General features: G+C 48.8%; 1 protein-coding gene across 1 annotated transcript in view; it reads left to right on the top strand.

Annotated features, from left to right (window-relative positions):
- The window catches only part of BRINP2 (BMP/retinoic acid inducible neural specific 2), an 88365-nt gene that overhangs the window by 44633 nt on the left and 29670 nt on the right, over positions 1-14062 (top strand). The window contains exon 2 of the mRNA XM_016154375.2: positions 1177-1523. Coding sequence (XP_016009861.1) covers positions 1255-1523 — 269 coding nt within the window. The 5' untranslated portion in view covers positions 1177-1254. The remainder of the gene's footprint in view (positions 1-1176; positions 1524-14062) is intronic.

The following is a 14062-nucleotide window of genomic DNA, read 5'->3' as shown; positions in this document are numbered from 1 at the left end:
GGGAATTACCGTCCCTTCCTTCACCCCCAGAGAGCCCAGCTCTGTGTTTTGGCACCCAGAGAAAGTCCTCAAAGGTACGAATTACAGGTGCCAAGGGCTGGAAGTCATTCTAGCACACACTGCCTTGTGCTGGTGACGGGAGGCAGGCGAGACTCTAACAGCATGTGCTGGAAATTAAAGACTGAAGAAATGAGTACAATTGCAAGAACGGTAATGAATCAGTCCCCCGCATTGGCCCAGAAGTTTAGAAAGGTGACTAGTTATCGTTGGCTCAAGCACAGGTTCTGGAAATCAAAGGCCTGGGATAAGTCCCACAGAATCCAAGAGTTCTGAAGGCCAAGACTGTCTTTCTTGGCACCTTCCTTTCTATTCAGACAAGAAAGGCTACGTGCTCACTTATCCCTTCAAGAAGGGCCCCGAAGGCCAGCCGTGTGCTCTCAGGAGCTAGATGGAAGGCTACAGCCCCACCCTTAGGAGGGGAGAGAGAACGCGGCAGGTATCCTTGTGGGCGTGCACCTGCTCTCCCATGGCGGTGTTAGGGCAATTTCATTTCCTGTTCTGACTCTGTCCCTGCGTGGCCTTCTGTAAGAGAAGGGATCGGATGTTCAAAGCCTCTTTATTTTCTCCAAGAGAAAACTAGACCAGAGAAGGCAGATGATTTGCCCAAGTCCACCCAGCTTCATGGCAGTGACGGGATGCCCCTACTGTGACAAGGGGCGAGTGGGCAGAGGGATGAGTATGAGAAACCGGGCTCTGCATTAAGCTTCCAGAGGCGGCACACAGTCTATTACTGAACCGCCGTGAGTATTTTTGAGAGAGGAAGATGGGAGATACTGGGATCGTGGGAGTCACAGACTCTCAGGCCAAGAGTTAGACCGCCTGCGTTCAAAATTCTGCCTTCTTCGCTTAGAAGCTACTTGAACTTATGCAACTTTCTTCTAAACCTCTCCAAGCCTCATCTTCTCATCTGTAAAATGTTGACGGTGGCGTTTCCTGTAGGATGGTTGTAAACCGACATGAAATATAGATGTACACCTCGCTCCCTGCCCAGAATGAAGATGTGTCGCTAGGGGAAAGGGTTCCTGCATGGATCCCGTCCAGCGACCTCTTCCGATGCCCGCAGGCCCCTAGGGGAAGACAAGAGGACGCAACTGACATCTCCGTGTACTTTTCCAGTTCCAGGAGCCCTGACGGAGCGGCGCGGAGCGGGATAGCGTGGCGAGAGAATGAAGACACCAACCGCGCGGGAGAAGCATGAGGCGGCCGTGTGGCACGCGGTTTAGAGGGCTTCGGCCGGCGGCGGCCCTGTGGGCAACCCTGCTGGCACTGGGCCTCCCCGGCTGGGCGTTGGCTGCCTCGGCCACGGCTGCCGCTGTGGACCCCGAGCAGCATGCCTCCCCGGCCGGCCAGCCGCCCCTGGACTGGCTGCTCACCGACCGCGGCCCCTTCCACCGCGCGCAGGAGTATGCTGACTTTGTGGAGCGGTACCGCCACGGTTTCACCACCAGGTACAGGATCTACAGGTGAGTGGGGACCCCGACCCCGGCAGGGGCTTCCCTCACAACCCGCCCGGGGCCGGCCGCGCCGCTGTGCGCTCAGCCGACCGCAATGCCGCAGACTGATCTGGAGGTGAGACCCAGAGGGGCGGCGGGCAGGGAATGAAGCCTGCCATGTTGGCGTTTAAAAAAAGAAAGAAGAAAACACATCCAAGCTGGAAAACCTGCTGATGCCTCCTGGGGAACTTAGCAAAAGGGTTTCTATTTATAGGTTGTGCTGCTTATAAATTGAGGACAAATCAGGAGGCACAGAGTCAGCATGTGGCCGGTGCTGCAGCAGGAGCTTAGAGTCAAACGCTGGGGCCGGTTTTAACTAATGGATTAGATACTTTTATGAGTTGTAATTACCTAGACATGCAAATGAAGGTGGGGTAGCTCCCACCCCCGCTTCAGAGGTCTGGGGAGCCCTGCAGGCTGTCTGTTTAGGTTAGTATGAGGTCTCAGAAATAAGGTTTTAAGGAATCCGGTACTGGAAGATTCCCAGTGGTGAGAGCAGCCATTCACTGAGGCCATTCTCCTGGTCCAGGACTCCTACCGGCGGATGCAGACGGTGGGAGGAGATGAGGTGGCTGAGGGGCTTGTACTTCAAGGGTGGCGCGGTTTACAGAAACAAGACCACGCCAGCTCCTGTCGGGACACTGCACTGTGCTTAGACCTGGCCTGATCTCACGAGGAGCCGTAGCTCACGCTCTCTGCTTCTGTGGCTCTGCTCCTGGCGTCCTCCCAAGACCACAGCGGAAATACGCGCAGCACCACTGAGGTAGGGCGTGGCCAGCTCAGGATGGGCGTGGCCAGCTCAGGATGGGCGTGGTTGAGCTCACAGGTGCCCAGGTGACAGCAAGAGCCAAGGAGGCTAACTTGACTTTCGGCAAATATATAAGCAATTAGACATACGCCTCCTGAAATTTTTCTATGAGGTAAATTCCAGGTAATGCTTCTCTTTATCGAAGAATTTATATTTCCATCCCTCCGAGAGACAGAAAGAGAAATAGAAAAAGAGAGACAGAACATCCTTCCTCGACTGCTTAAGCAGCAAATTCTTCCAGTGCAGGAAAACAAGATTTAATTTACCTTAGGCTTTTCGGTTTATCCAAATCTTTCAGAAGCACTTTTATTACCTAAAATATATATTTTTAAAGCATATTTGAACTAAAATGTTGGGCTGGGAATCCCAACACCACCATCCACTTCAAAGAGCTATAGGAACTAGAGAGAACACACCTTCAGCTCCCTTGTCCCCGCCATGGATTTTTCCTCTCATCGAGCCCTGGCCCCAAGCCTGGTGGCCTCTGAGCGGCCGGGCGGCAGCTCGGAGCGGTCCGTGGGGACAGTCTGTAATCACTTCTGCACCATCAACCGTTTTATCAGTCGGTAATGGTTTTCTGATCATTTGATGTGACAAGCTCTTACACTGTGCCATTCCGTTTCTCTGGGGTCAGTTATTGCTCATGAACTTGCACTTCGAGAAACAGTAACCAGTCATTCTGACAGGAATGCAGCATTCTGATTCGTGACTCTCCGGTGGGGTGACGAGAGATGGTCACGCGTGGCTGCTCCAGGAAGCCTTCTGGGAGTTTTGCCTGCAGTTATTTAGCAAAATGGTGGATCCATGGATTCTTGTGGTAGGGCTCAATGTTATCCCTGTGGGAATTCACTTATCCCTTCCTCCCGTTGTTTAAAGTGGTGACTCCCTCTGGCAAATTCAAGCCCTTGCTTACTCAGACTAAAGCGGGTCACAGAAAACTGGTAAAACATAGGTGGAGGGTCATCCCCAATGAACAGAAGGGTAGAGAGAGAAAAAGCTTACAGAGGCTATCAGAAATGCTCTGTGGTGAAATATTGTGTCTCACACAGAATTAGTCTTTCATTTAATTCTATAAGAAAGCTTTTGGCACACAGAAATCGAACGATGTCCACATGTGCTTTCCATATAAGGAAGGAGATGAACTGGGGTGGGAGACAGGCCAGACCACCTGGCGCGGAGTCACACGGAGCACGCACACGGGATGGAGACCCTCCTTTTCTTCTAGTGGTGTGAACAGATTGTGACTATTACACAGCAAGGTTCTAATATTAAGTTCCAAGTCTTACCCATTCTTGTTTGGCTATCAGTGTGTGCCCTCGCTTTGAGAAGATGGCTCGTCTTTCTAGAATAGCTCTTGGGTCTAACCGTGGGCCGCCAGAGACTGATGCTCGCTTCATCTCGAGTTTGTACTTACGTGGACATAGGTGCTTCAGAGTGAAGGTTCTGGAGCCAGGGGACCCGGGTCCTAAGCCTGGAGCTGCTGCTTACTAGCTATATAATGTTGGGTAAATTATTTAATTTCTTTGTTCCTGATATCCTTATTTACAAAATCAGGACAATAATAGAACCTACCTACTGAATTAATATACAAATTAAATGAGTTGCTTGATGTAAAGCACTTAGAACAGTGCTTAATAAATATTACCTATTATTATTAGATTGCCCTCAACAAATTTTAGCCAATGCAAGAATTGTAATGAGAGCCGTGGATGCTGTCTGTGTGATAATGTCTGCTGAGGGCTTGGCATTCGACAACCTATATAAGAAGGAGAAAACGATATTCTCTTTCTTTCCTTTTTAAAGTGTATTAACCTTTACCCTACAATCCATCTCTTTGCGGGGAGAGGAACTCAGCTGAAGAATGGATGGCTCTTCCTTGGGCACACTCTTACTAGACTTGTGGGCTTTCCAGAGAGAGCTAGGTGGTTTCCAGTGTGGTTTAGGGTCACCACAGGTAACAATCTTTCTCCTGAAGCCAGGGATGGCCACCCGAGCAGGTCTTCCTGGGAATACCCTACTGAAGCTGGTCTCTGCCAGCTCCCTGATCCCATGGATGAAATAAACAATCTCAGAATGGCGCCGTCACAAGAAAAGAGACAACATGTACTCTTGGTAAGCCTTTCTAAATAGCAGGATGGGTATGGCCATCTCACCCAATTTGGGGTGAGCTTTTAAACTCCATTAACCAACCTCTCAGCACGTCCTCAGCCCAAGATCTGAGCAATCAGCCCGCTTCTCAGACACTGGCTCTTAACAGGCTCGTGGGAAGAGCTATGAGAGCAGCTATCCCAACTCCCATTCCATTTATGACCCCCAACCCCTCTCCCTTGTTTCACTCCATAGCCCCCACTGTAACAAACACTTAGGTTATCAACCTCTCGCAGTAGCCCTATGAGGCAAATGGCGGCTATTAGGGTCTAAGACAATTAGACAGACTTTTTCAAGGTCAGAGAGGTAGCCAGTCACAGCCAGAAGTAGCGTGCAGGCTCCTGACTTGAAGGCTCCTGTTCGTTACTCCAGACCACGCCACTTCCCTTTGACTGGTAAGTGTATCTCCATCATAACATGCAGCCTAATCAGGCACCTAAATTGAGCCGATGCAAATGTAAATATGGTTTCTCGAAACACTCTAGCGGTAATGTTCCATTCTCTCCTTGCTACAAATCAAAGTAATGAGCAGTCTAGTTTTTTTTTCCCCCCTATTTCTTTTTGTATTAAGGCTTTAATAGAGAGATAATCATGGGATTGGAAAAATTCCAAGCCACTATGATGAAACACTTAAAACTCGGAAAGAATAAATTAAAATTGAGAGAAAGTTAGAAATCATACAGAACACTGAGTATAATACTGTGGTTGGGAGGAAAGCAAGGCCAGGTGTAATTCCAAACTATTGACCTCCATTATTACCTCTATTTCTAGCTGCTTCTTTTCTTAGAAAGAAGATATCTGGGGACACATTAGACGTCTTTTAGGAGGAAAATAACAAAGAAAAAAATTAAATCGATATCATCATTGACAAAAAAAAAAGACATTATATTTTGGTCATAATCTGGTCAAAGTTTGCAAATTTTGAGAAATAAAAGTAGAACAAAGCTGAAAACGAGAGAGGTGAATGGTACCCAAAGGTAGGCAGTGTCAAGGCAGGAATCATTTGAGCAAGTGCATCTGGAAACATCCAATAGGACGAGCAGGGGAAGAATCAGGTGATGTGGTAAACCAGGGCAGTTAAGGCAAAGGAACTCCTCAGCCAGCACCAGCGAGCGCAATGACCCTTAGAAAAGACAATGCATCTGCTAGTTATTAGTCCGTTGGTATGAAAGGTAAGAAGATCTGGCAATAGCTTACACGCGAGGAAAGTGAGCAACGGGAAAGGCACGTGTTTGATCCATCCGGCCCCACATATGCCCTGTGGACAAGGAGCATCGGCGTTACCTGGAGCTTGCAAAAATGACAGAAGCTCAGGCCTCTCACAGACCTGTGGAATCGGGATCTGCGTTTTAACAAGAGCCCCGGATGCAGAGTATGACATTAGAGCCTGAGAGGTGCGGTGTGCGATTACACGGAGTGCTTGGGAGAGGAGGAGGAGAGCAGGAATGACCAGGCCGGAGAAGGATGGCAGGAGGCAGCATCTCCCATGATGCATCTGAGGTAGTGAGAATGTTTACAGAAGATGTCACGAATGAAATAGAATCGTAATCAAGGGAGGTTAAATTTAGGAGTTATTAGCGCCAAGGCACATGAACTCATAAGAATAGATGCGGCAGCTGGGAGAAAAAATTAAAAGCAGAAAAGGCTGGAGGGCCTAGAACCAGCCCGTGGGCGCCTCCCGGGAGATGGCGAGCTGAGGAAGCAGCGAGCAGCTGTGGAAGCAATCATGGGCGCCCCGGAGCCGATTTATCATCCCGACCACTTCTCGCAGACTAACGAACGCTGATTTGGATAAACAGCAAACCCTGGGAGAGGCACCATCTCCAATTAAGAGATCACAATCCACATAAACAGACGGCAACCTTAGTCTGCCTGGGTAGATCCCAGTGATTTTCTAGGCGTTCGTTACAGCTCCCGGGGTTGAAAAAGGCTGTTATCACACAGTTGCAGGACCCCACAAGGGAAGCCGTGGTTCTCAGGCGGGTGGGATGGGCAGGGAGGAGAGCAGCTCCCCTGGAGAAGTGACTGTCACCTGGTTGGTCACTGAACTCCTCACTGGGTTTATATTTTGACAACAAGGGTGATCGCTGGGATGGAAGGAGAGAGGGGCATGGTGCACAAGCCAGCGCAAAACACATTAGAGCGGAATGAGAGGCAATAAGGGTCCTGCAGTTCTGGTCACAGGTGCTATGTGTCAGCCCACAAAGGTGAGAACGCAGGAGGGGGACAGAATAAACTGTTCGGAATTCGCTTTAATCAAGAAGAGTTCGGCACTGGCTAAATGTACCTCTGACATGTGATGTCAAATCTAGACTGGAGACCCAGCATAAGGACCTCGCCCAAAAAATTTCATTCCGGAAATTTCATTCAGCCTTGCATATCCTCGTCCTTGTGCTGAGTCCTACCCCATCCCTGACATGGAAAATACCACACCCATGCAGCAGACCGCCACGGAGCTCCCGTAACATACCGAGGAGCGGACGAGGAAGCGTTCTGCTCTCCTGGGGCGAGAAGAAAGCACATAGCAAACGAGCACCGACGGTTAAGAGCAATACTCACTCCATCGGCATTTCTGAGGGCCAACTCTGTGCTTCTGCTTCTACAAGATTCTGCTAATAAACCATGAACAAGGAGTTTCCGATGTAATGGGTCTTACAGATAAGTATGTATGGAAAAGAGTTCTAGGTCACTTGTCAAAGTGACCAAAGGAAACCTGGAATGAATGCAGTGTACAGGCTCAGCTCAGATGAGTGAGCGGGCAGTCTCCAGGTGAGCCTGGGGAATGGCGCGGCAGACCCAGGAGCCATCTAACCAATGGTGCGGGAGCAAAGGCGTGAATCAGGAACTGAGCGGCCAGCCCCACGTCTCCAGTGCAAATGTCAAGATGCTCGGCACTGTGCCCCTCCTTCTCCTTCTCTGCCCCACTATGTTATCTCTGCCACGTCTTGTCCCTCCAAAATACCAAAAGGCTCCATTAGACACTGGTTTCTTCCAGGGTATGTTGTTTATCTGAATTAGGGGTGAGTAAAATGAAGTAAAAATAATTGTATGTCTGGAGAAGGTAGGACTAAAGGCAATTCCCTTTGTTTCTACCTTGGAGAAATAGAGCATGACTATTCCCCTGGTAAGAAAGTGGTCAGCAGTTCTTTAAGGTTCTGTAGACCTACCGGTTCAGCTGAAAAGCCAGTGTATTTATGCTGAAATCACTGACTGCAGGGTAAGCTGACCACACCTCGTGTTCGCTCGCCTGGTCCTCTCACGGGTATTTATGGAGCACTTCCTTTGCGCAAAGCAATCTGGGCACTGTAGCGGGCTACAAGAGGTAGAGGAAACAGAGTTTAACCAATTTCTGGGAGTTCAGCGGTCCAGTTTGAAACTGGGTAACAGGGGATAAAGCAGAGTCGGTTCACATCACAGACTTGACACTGCACCGCGGAGAGGAGGCTGCTCGCTACATTCCACATCGCTGGTGGATGGATTCGGCCCTTGGATGCCACCTCAGAATGAACTCGCAGGATGCCCGTCCCAGGTGCCTCTGGGGCACGACGACTCTTCCCCAGATTTCCCCATGACTTCTGGGGCCGTACCCAGCTGATTCACCCTGGCTAGAGGTAGGATTGCAAAGACGGTCTGGGAAGACTAAGTGAAAAAAAATGTAAATGTGCAAGAAAGAAAGGGAGGACCCAGGGCGGCCAAGGGGAGAAGGCGAGATTGGTTTTGTTTTCAGGTGAGATTTAGCGGAAAGATCTTGAGTCATTCAGACAGAGAAAAGGAGGATTAAGTTTTTGCTCTGAGAAATAATTAATTTTATTCATGAATGAATTGCTACCTTGAGACGTGCGTATGTGGAAAGGAGCGAGTGGGCTTCATCTGCAAACAGTCACAGCTCAGACGCAGGCAGACAGGGACGCTGGCTAGTCACATGGTTTATTTTTTTCTTTTTTCTCCTCAAGAGAAGAGCTTTTTCTGGGTCAGGGATTCTCATTTTTTTTTCTTTATTCAGCTTCTGCCACATTTATCCTACCTCAAGGCTTCCCACATCTCCCACAAGAAGATGATTTCAGTCCATCGAGCTTAGAACACCGAGTGGCGCAGGGGGGTGCACTCATTCACCCAGCACGTGTTTATTGAGCGCCTGTGTGTGCGGGCCACACCAAAGAGCTGGGGACACAGCCCTAAGTGAGGCAGAGCCCGGGCCTCAGGGAGCTCCGCCCTCAAGGAAGACCCATGCAGCAATGACTGGAAGTGGACCATGACGTGCTGTGTGTGAGGAGTGCGGTTCCCATGCCGGCCGTCTGTCTTCTCCGCCAGGATTAGAGACAGGCGAGTATGCTCACAAGGAGCTGAGGACAAGTGGGACAGATTAATTACCAACAAGCTGGGCTGGACACGAAGGTTTGGACCTGAGTCCAAGAAAAGGAGTCCTCACAATCCATTCCTGACTCAACCTAAAGCCAACTGGAGCCCACTGGCCCATTGGACTGATTTGCCCAATCCTAAATGAAGCAACCAGAGAAGGCGTGGCTGGGTACCGTAGACGGGCTGGCCAGCTGGCCTCAGATGGCGCCCCACCAAGTGAGCTAAAGATGGCAAGGGAGAGGAAACCCTCAGAGGGGCTGTCCACCGGAGGGCGTGCACGTCCGAGAGGCAAGAGCCTTTTGTGAGCAGATGTCTCGATGCGTCAACTCTACGCGGTACTGACATGTGGAACACAGGACAGCAGGCTGTCACCGGTCACCTCGATTTCTCCCCGGGACAAAAGGAATACAGAAGAAAAAAAAAAAAAAACATGGATCTGGGAGTGCTAACAAGTTGGCCAAAGTTTCTATTTAAGAAAAGAAAGCAAGAGATCCTCTCTATACTATGAAACATTAAAAACATAAACAATAATAGTGCTCATCATATGCCCAAGATTTTACTAAGTAACACACACACACACACACACATACACACACACATACACACACATCATGTAATATTGTTATACAAGGAAGGTACAGATATTGTCCACACATATTACAGATAAAGACGCTGAGATTTAGAGGATGTCACGTGACTGGTAAGAGAAAGAGCCACCACTCGACCTATAAAATAGAGGGCTTGATCACTAAGTTATTATTACTGAATAGAGTAAATTGTCTGAGCCTGGATTCTGAACGCTCTGAGGAAGATGGTGCCCCCTGGGCTCTCCGGCCCTCCCGCTCTCGTTTTGGTCAGGCCAGCAGAACTCTGTGATGCGGAAGGTGGGCCTGGCTCGCCCCACTCAATGATCCTGGAGTCCTCCGTTCCCACCAGCATTCCCCCTTTGCACTTGGACTCTGGGGAACCCTCACGTGGAAGAAGCTACAGATGAATCTCCCTGAAGCGACTCACCCACAGCAAAGTCTGGCTGTGTCAGCCCGGCGCTGCCAGTATATTTCTATAATAAGGGTGTGGGGTAAATTGAATTTCTATAAATCAGATTCTCTACTGGAGACACTTAATGCCATTTCCAAAATGCAGCGTCTTATTTTCTGCCTGGCGACGGCTTATAACAATTCAGTGTTAAGTCCATCTCTAGCCTCTGACTTAAGGATTATAGAGCTACTGATTTATAAACAAAAATATCTATCTGGAAATAACTTCTATTTCAAGAAACATTTTCATAAAGTCAGAAGAAAACTTTGGTGCTGCGAATAATCTCTGCTTACTGGGCTACTCTGAGTAAACTTAGAGTTTCTTACAGTAACAAGAATGAAATCTCCTCTGGCTCATTCCCACTTACCCTCTGCATGCACAGCACACCGTGTATGTCAGAGGAAGCAATGACAGAGACCCGGGGCCTGGATTCCCCGTTTCAGGGTTTGGCGGTATGGGTGTGGGCAGATCGGGGCTCTTACAGCTGGGGTGAGGTGTGGGGAGCATGCAGTCATTTGGCAGAGCCCCTTCTGCTCCCTGGTTCTGCCGCCATGCCAGGCTCCCTCATAAGCCCAGAAATGTGCCTCTTTCTTCCTCCACCTGCAAGTAACAAGCAAGCTCTGGACATCAGAATGAGTCACAGTGAGCAGGAAGTTTCACTGGCCAGGTAGGAGGCCCTGATGGGGAATAAAACGAGGTCGCCAGAACCAAGCCTTCATTACCAGCCCCAGTGCCGGGGAGAATTCTCATTGTCCTCGAGTGCCAGGAGAATCTGTGCCTTACCTGGGGACATGCTAGTGACGGAGGAGGGACAGGAAGAAAGACTCTTTGGGGAGTGAGTTCCCCTGGATCCGCGGAGGCCTGTAAACACCTCATGTTCCCTTGACATAAGCGACATAAGTTGGTTTACTAGTAACAGAGGTAAACTTTAGCACTGTAAGCCAGCCTCTTACTCAGCTCATTCTGTACATGTTCTGAGTTGTGAGTTTGATAAAGACAGCATGGCGAGTCCTTGGATGTCAGCCTCGGACATCTAGGAACTCATGCTCCATGGGACTTGATAGAAGAAATGTGGCTCTAGAGGCTGGTAATACATTCTTTGGCCTTCTGTTACTGCTAAAATAAGCAGTGTCCATTTCGGTGCCTGCAGGCCAGGAGATTAAATCTGGGAACCATGGGTTTGAGTGGATGGCCTGGGACAAGAGGCCAAAGCTACGAACACAGTGTCTGGGTGTACGAGGAAGCCCAGTGACGTGGGTGACAGAACAGAACCGAGTGATGCTTGATGCTTGAATCTGTGAATTAGAGGAAAGCTTTAAAATCGCCTATTTCCTACCTGATGCAGACAACCACTCTCTCTACAAATCCCCAAGAAGGTGGTCCACCAGCCTTGGCTTGAGCAATTAGAGTCCCGCATGTTTACTGACGCCGGTTCCCATGCAACAGCCCCAAACACTATAAAGACGTTTCTGGGATTGAATCACAGTCTTTCCTCCCATAATCCCACTTATTGGTCCTGACTCGGCTTTCGCTTATTTCTCTACGATAAGTCTAAACGCCTCTTCTTCACAGCACATCTCTAGATATCTGAAGACGGTTATTACTCTCCCCGATTCTTAGACTTGGTAGCACCGTATAAATCTTCACTCCAGAAGTCGCTTGCCCTCTTTCCCCTCGCCGCACGCTCTCTCCCTCCAGCCGTCCTCGCTTCATCTCTCTAGCTCTCCCACTTCCATCTTTCTTCATAAAGAAAATGTAAGAAATTTAGTTTGGTGTAAGATTTTTTTTTTTCCCCCAGAACCAATTCTGACTCCCAGGGAGCTCGCTCGCTCAAGAATTTTGTCAGAGATCAATATCAGTTCACTATGCTGGACTTTCTCAGATGAGGCGTTTTCCTTTCCACAGACACCTCTAACTTCTTGCATCCTGTGCCACTCTTGATGGTAAGTGATGGTGGCTCCAGGTCGCAGGGACACCCCAGGAAGAGTGGTGTCTCTGCTTTGAGACTGAACCATCGAAGCTTCAAGAAAAGTTGGAAATAAGTACTGGGCTTCTGGTGAAAGAATGCAGGGTTTTTTGTTTGTTTAAGTTAAACGTAGGGGAAGACATTCTAACTTTTCCCTCAGCGTCTCAAAGGGCCGCATCCACCTCCCGCTTGATCTGATTTTGTGCGCCTAGACTCGGTTTCCGTGGTAAAATCACAGCCCGAAGTGCGCGTGCCATGTTTCCGACCACACTTACTACACCCCGCGCCTCCTTTGCTGTGCCTCCGGGCGTGACCAGCCCCCCCCCCCCCCGGCTGCTCGGACTCCTGCCTCCTCCCCACTCTTACCCGCCATGGGAGTCGTGTGGCTTCTATCTCAGAACTGCCTTTCGAATCCGGCCTCTTCCCTCTGCTCCTGGCTTCCTCATTCACCACGCACACTTTCCAGCCTCCCCAAAGTACTCTGTTGGCTCCTTGGTGCCCAAACGATAAAACTCAAACGCTTATTTTTGGTCTCTTCCAAATCCGCCCACTATCTCAACAAACTCTCGGTGGATACGGACTTGCGCCAGGGGTTACGCCACGGACGCCGTTCTCCAGCCTCAGTGAACGTCTCCAAATTCGCCCAGACACAAAGACTCCTTTAGTCACGCGGCTTTCCGCGTCCCAGCCTCTCGTCCGTGTTCTCTGCCAGCCGGGCTCCTACTCACCTTCGAACCCATTTAAACATCACCTCCCCATGAAGTCATTTTTGACTCCTGCAAGACAAATGCTTATTCTTTTGCTGAGGGGTCTCCCGAGAGTATATATGGGGGGTGGGGGAAAGACAGAGGAAGGAAACAAGAAGAGGAAGAGAAAACGAAGAAAGATTAGTGGATAAAGAGGAAAAAAAGATGGGGCCGTCCTACTCTATCAAACATTTTCTACTGCAATTTCCATACATTAATCAAATTTATCACATAAAATCCACACACTGGTCTCCCTAACTGTCGCCTGAGTTAATCTATCCATTGATTTTTTAGATAGTTCAAAATAAATCCTTAACGGTGACAGGTGCTTTCCCTGTGGAGAACGACTCACACGCCAAGATCCCACGGTATAAATTCAGGCCCCAGAGCCAACACCTTCTCCCATCTAGACTCACAGAACAAGAAGAGCCCACGTGGGGATGATCCTGGGCCGGGGAGAAAACGGAGCATGGAATTTTGATCGCACAGACAATAAAATCAGGTAACTGAAAGAGACCCTTCTCTAGACGGGCAATAAAATCAAGAATGAAGGTCATTTTGCCAGGCTGGACTATGAGATTGACGTGATCGAGGTGGTATTGATCAGAGTAGGCTAACGGCTGGAACGAACGGACCCCTAATCTCAATGACATAATAAAAATTTTTTGTTTTGTTTTGTTTTTAGTGTCTAGTTTCTCATGTTCCATTCCAGTGTAATTTATGGGAGGGTTTAAAGGAGATTGCTTCATGAAATCATTCAGGACCAAGACATGTTCTGCCTAGTCACTCTGTCATCCCTTAGGGCCTCAGAGTCCCCCTCCGGGTCCTGGTAGACAAGGAAAGTGGGAGAGCATGAACGATTCCATGGGAGGTCTTATGGGCCTGGGTTCACACCCCATTGGCCGGAAGTCAGTCCCGTGGCTACACGTGAGTACAGAGGAAGCTGGGAAAGCTGTCTGCGTGAGAGCCTAGGAGGAAAACAGAAACAGTTTAGAGAACGACTTTCCAGTCTCTGCCAAAAGGGGCAGAATACAAGAAGAGAATGAAATCTAAAGCCCTGTATTTAAGCTCAAAATGTCGACTTCACAAATATATAAGGTCTAGGAGACCTGGCTTAGCTATGAAAAAAAAATCTGGGTTTGGAAAAAAATCTGGGGTTTGATTGACCATAAGATGACTGTTAGCCAAGATTATTCTTGTCTTATAAAAAATGAAAACAAAATTCAAGTGCATTAATAAAGGGAATCTTCATCTGTTGCTTAACTAAGTGTCCTTGACTAAGACACTTAAATTATCTGAGCCTCAGCTAGTCAGGCTACAAAATAATACTAAAGTGTGTGGTGTGTATCAGTTAACTGCTATTGCAATTTTGCATATGAAAACAACCCCCCCCCCCACCTCAGTAGCTTAAAACAATAATCACTTATTCTCATGCATCTGTAAG

Source organism: Rousettus aegyptiacus, unplaced genomic scaffold (genome assembly GCF_014176215.1).
Source record: "Rousettus aegyptiacus isolate mRouAeg1 unplaced genomic scaffold, mRouAeg1.p scaffold_m13_p_17, whole genome shotgun sequence".
NCBI classification, from domain to species: domain Eukaryota; kingdom Metazoa; phylum Chordata; class Mammalia; order Chiroptera; family Pteropodidae; genus Rousettus; species Rousettus aegyptiacus.
Note: the sequence above shows the minus strand (reverse complement) of the source record. Positions and strands in the feature narration are given on the sequence as shown.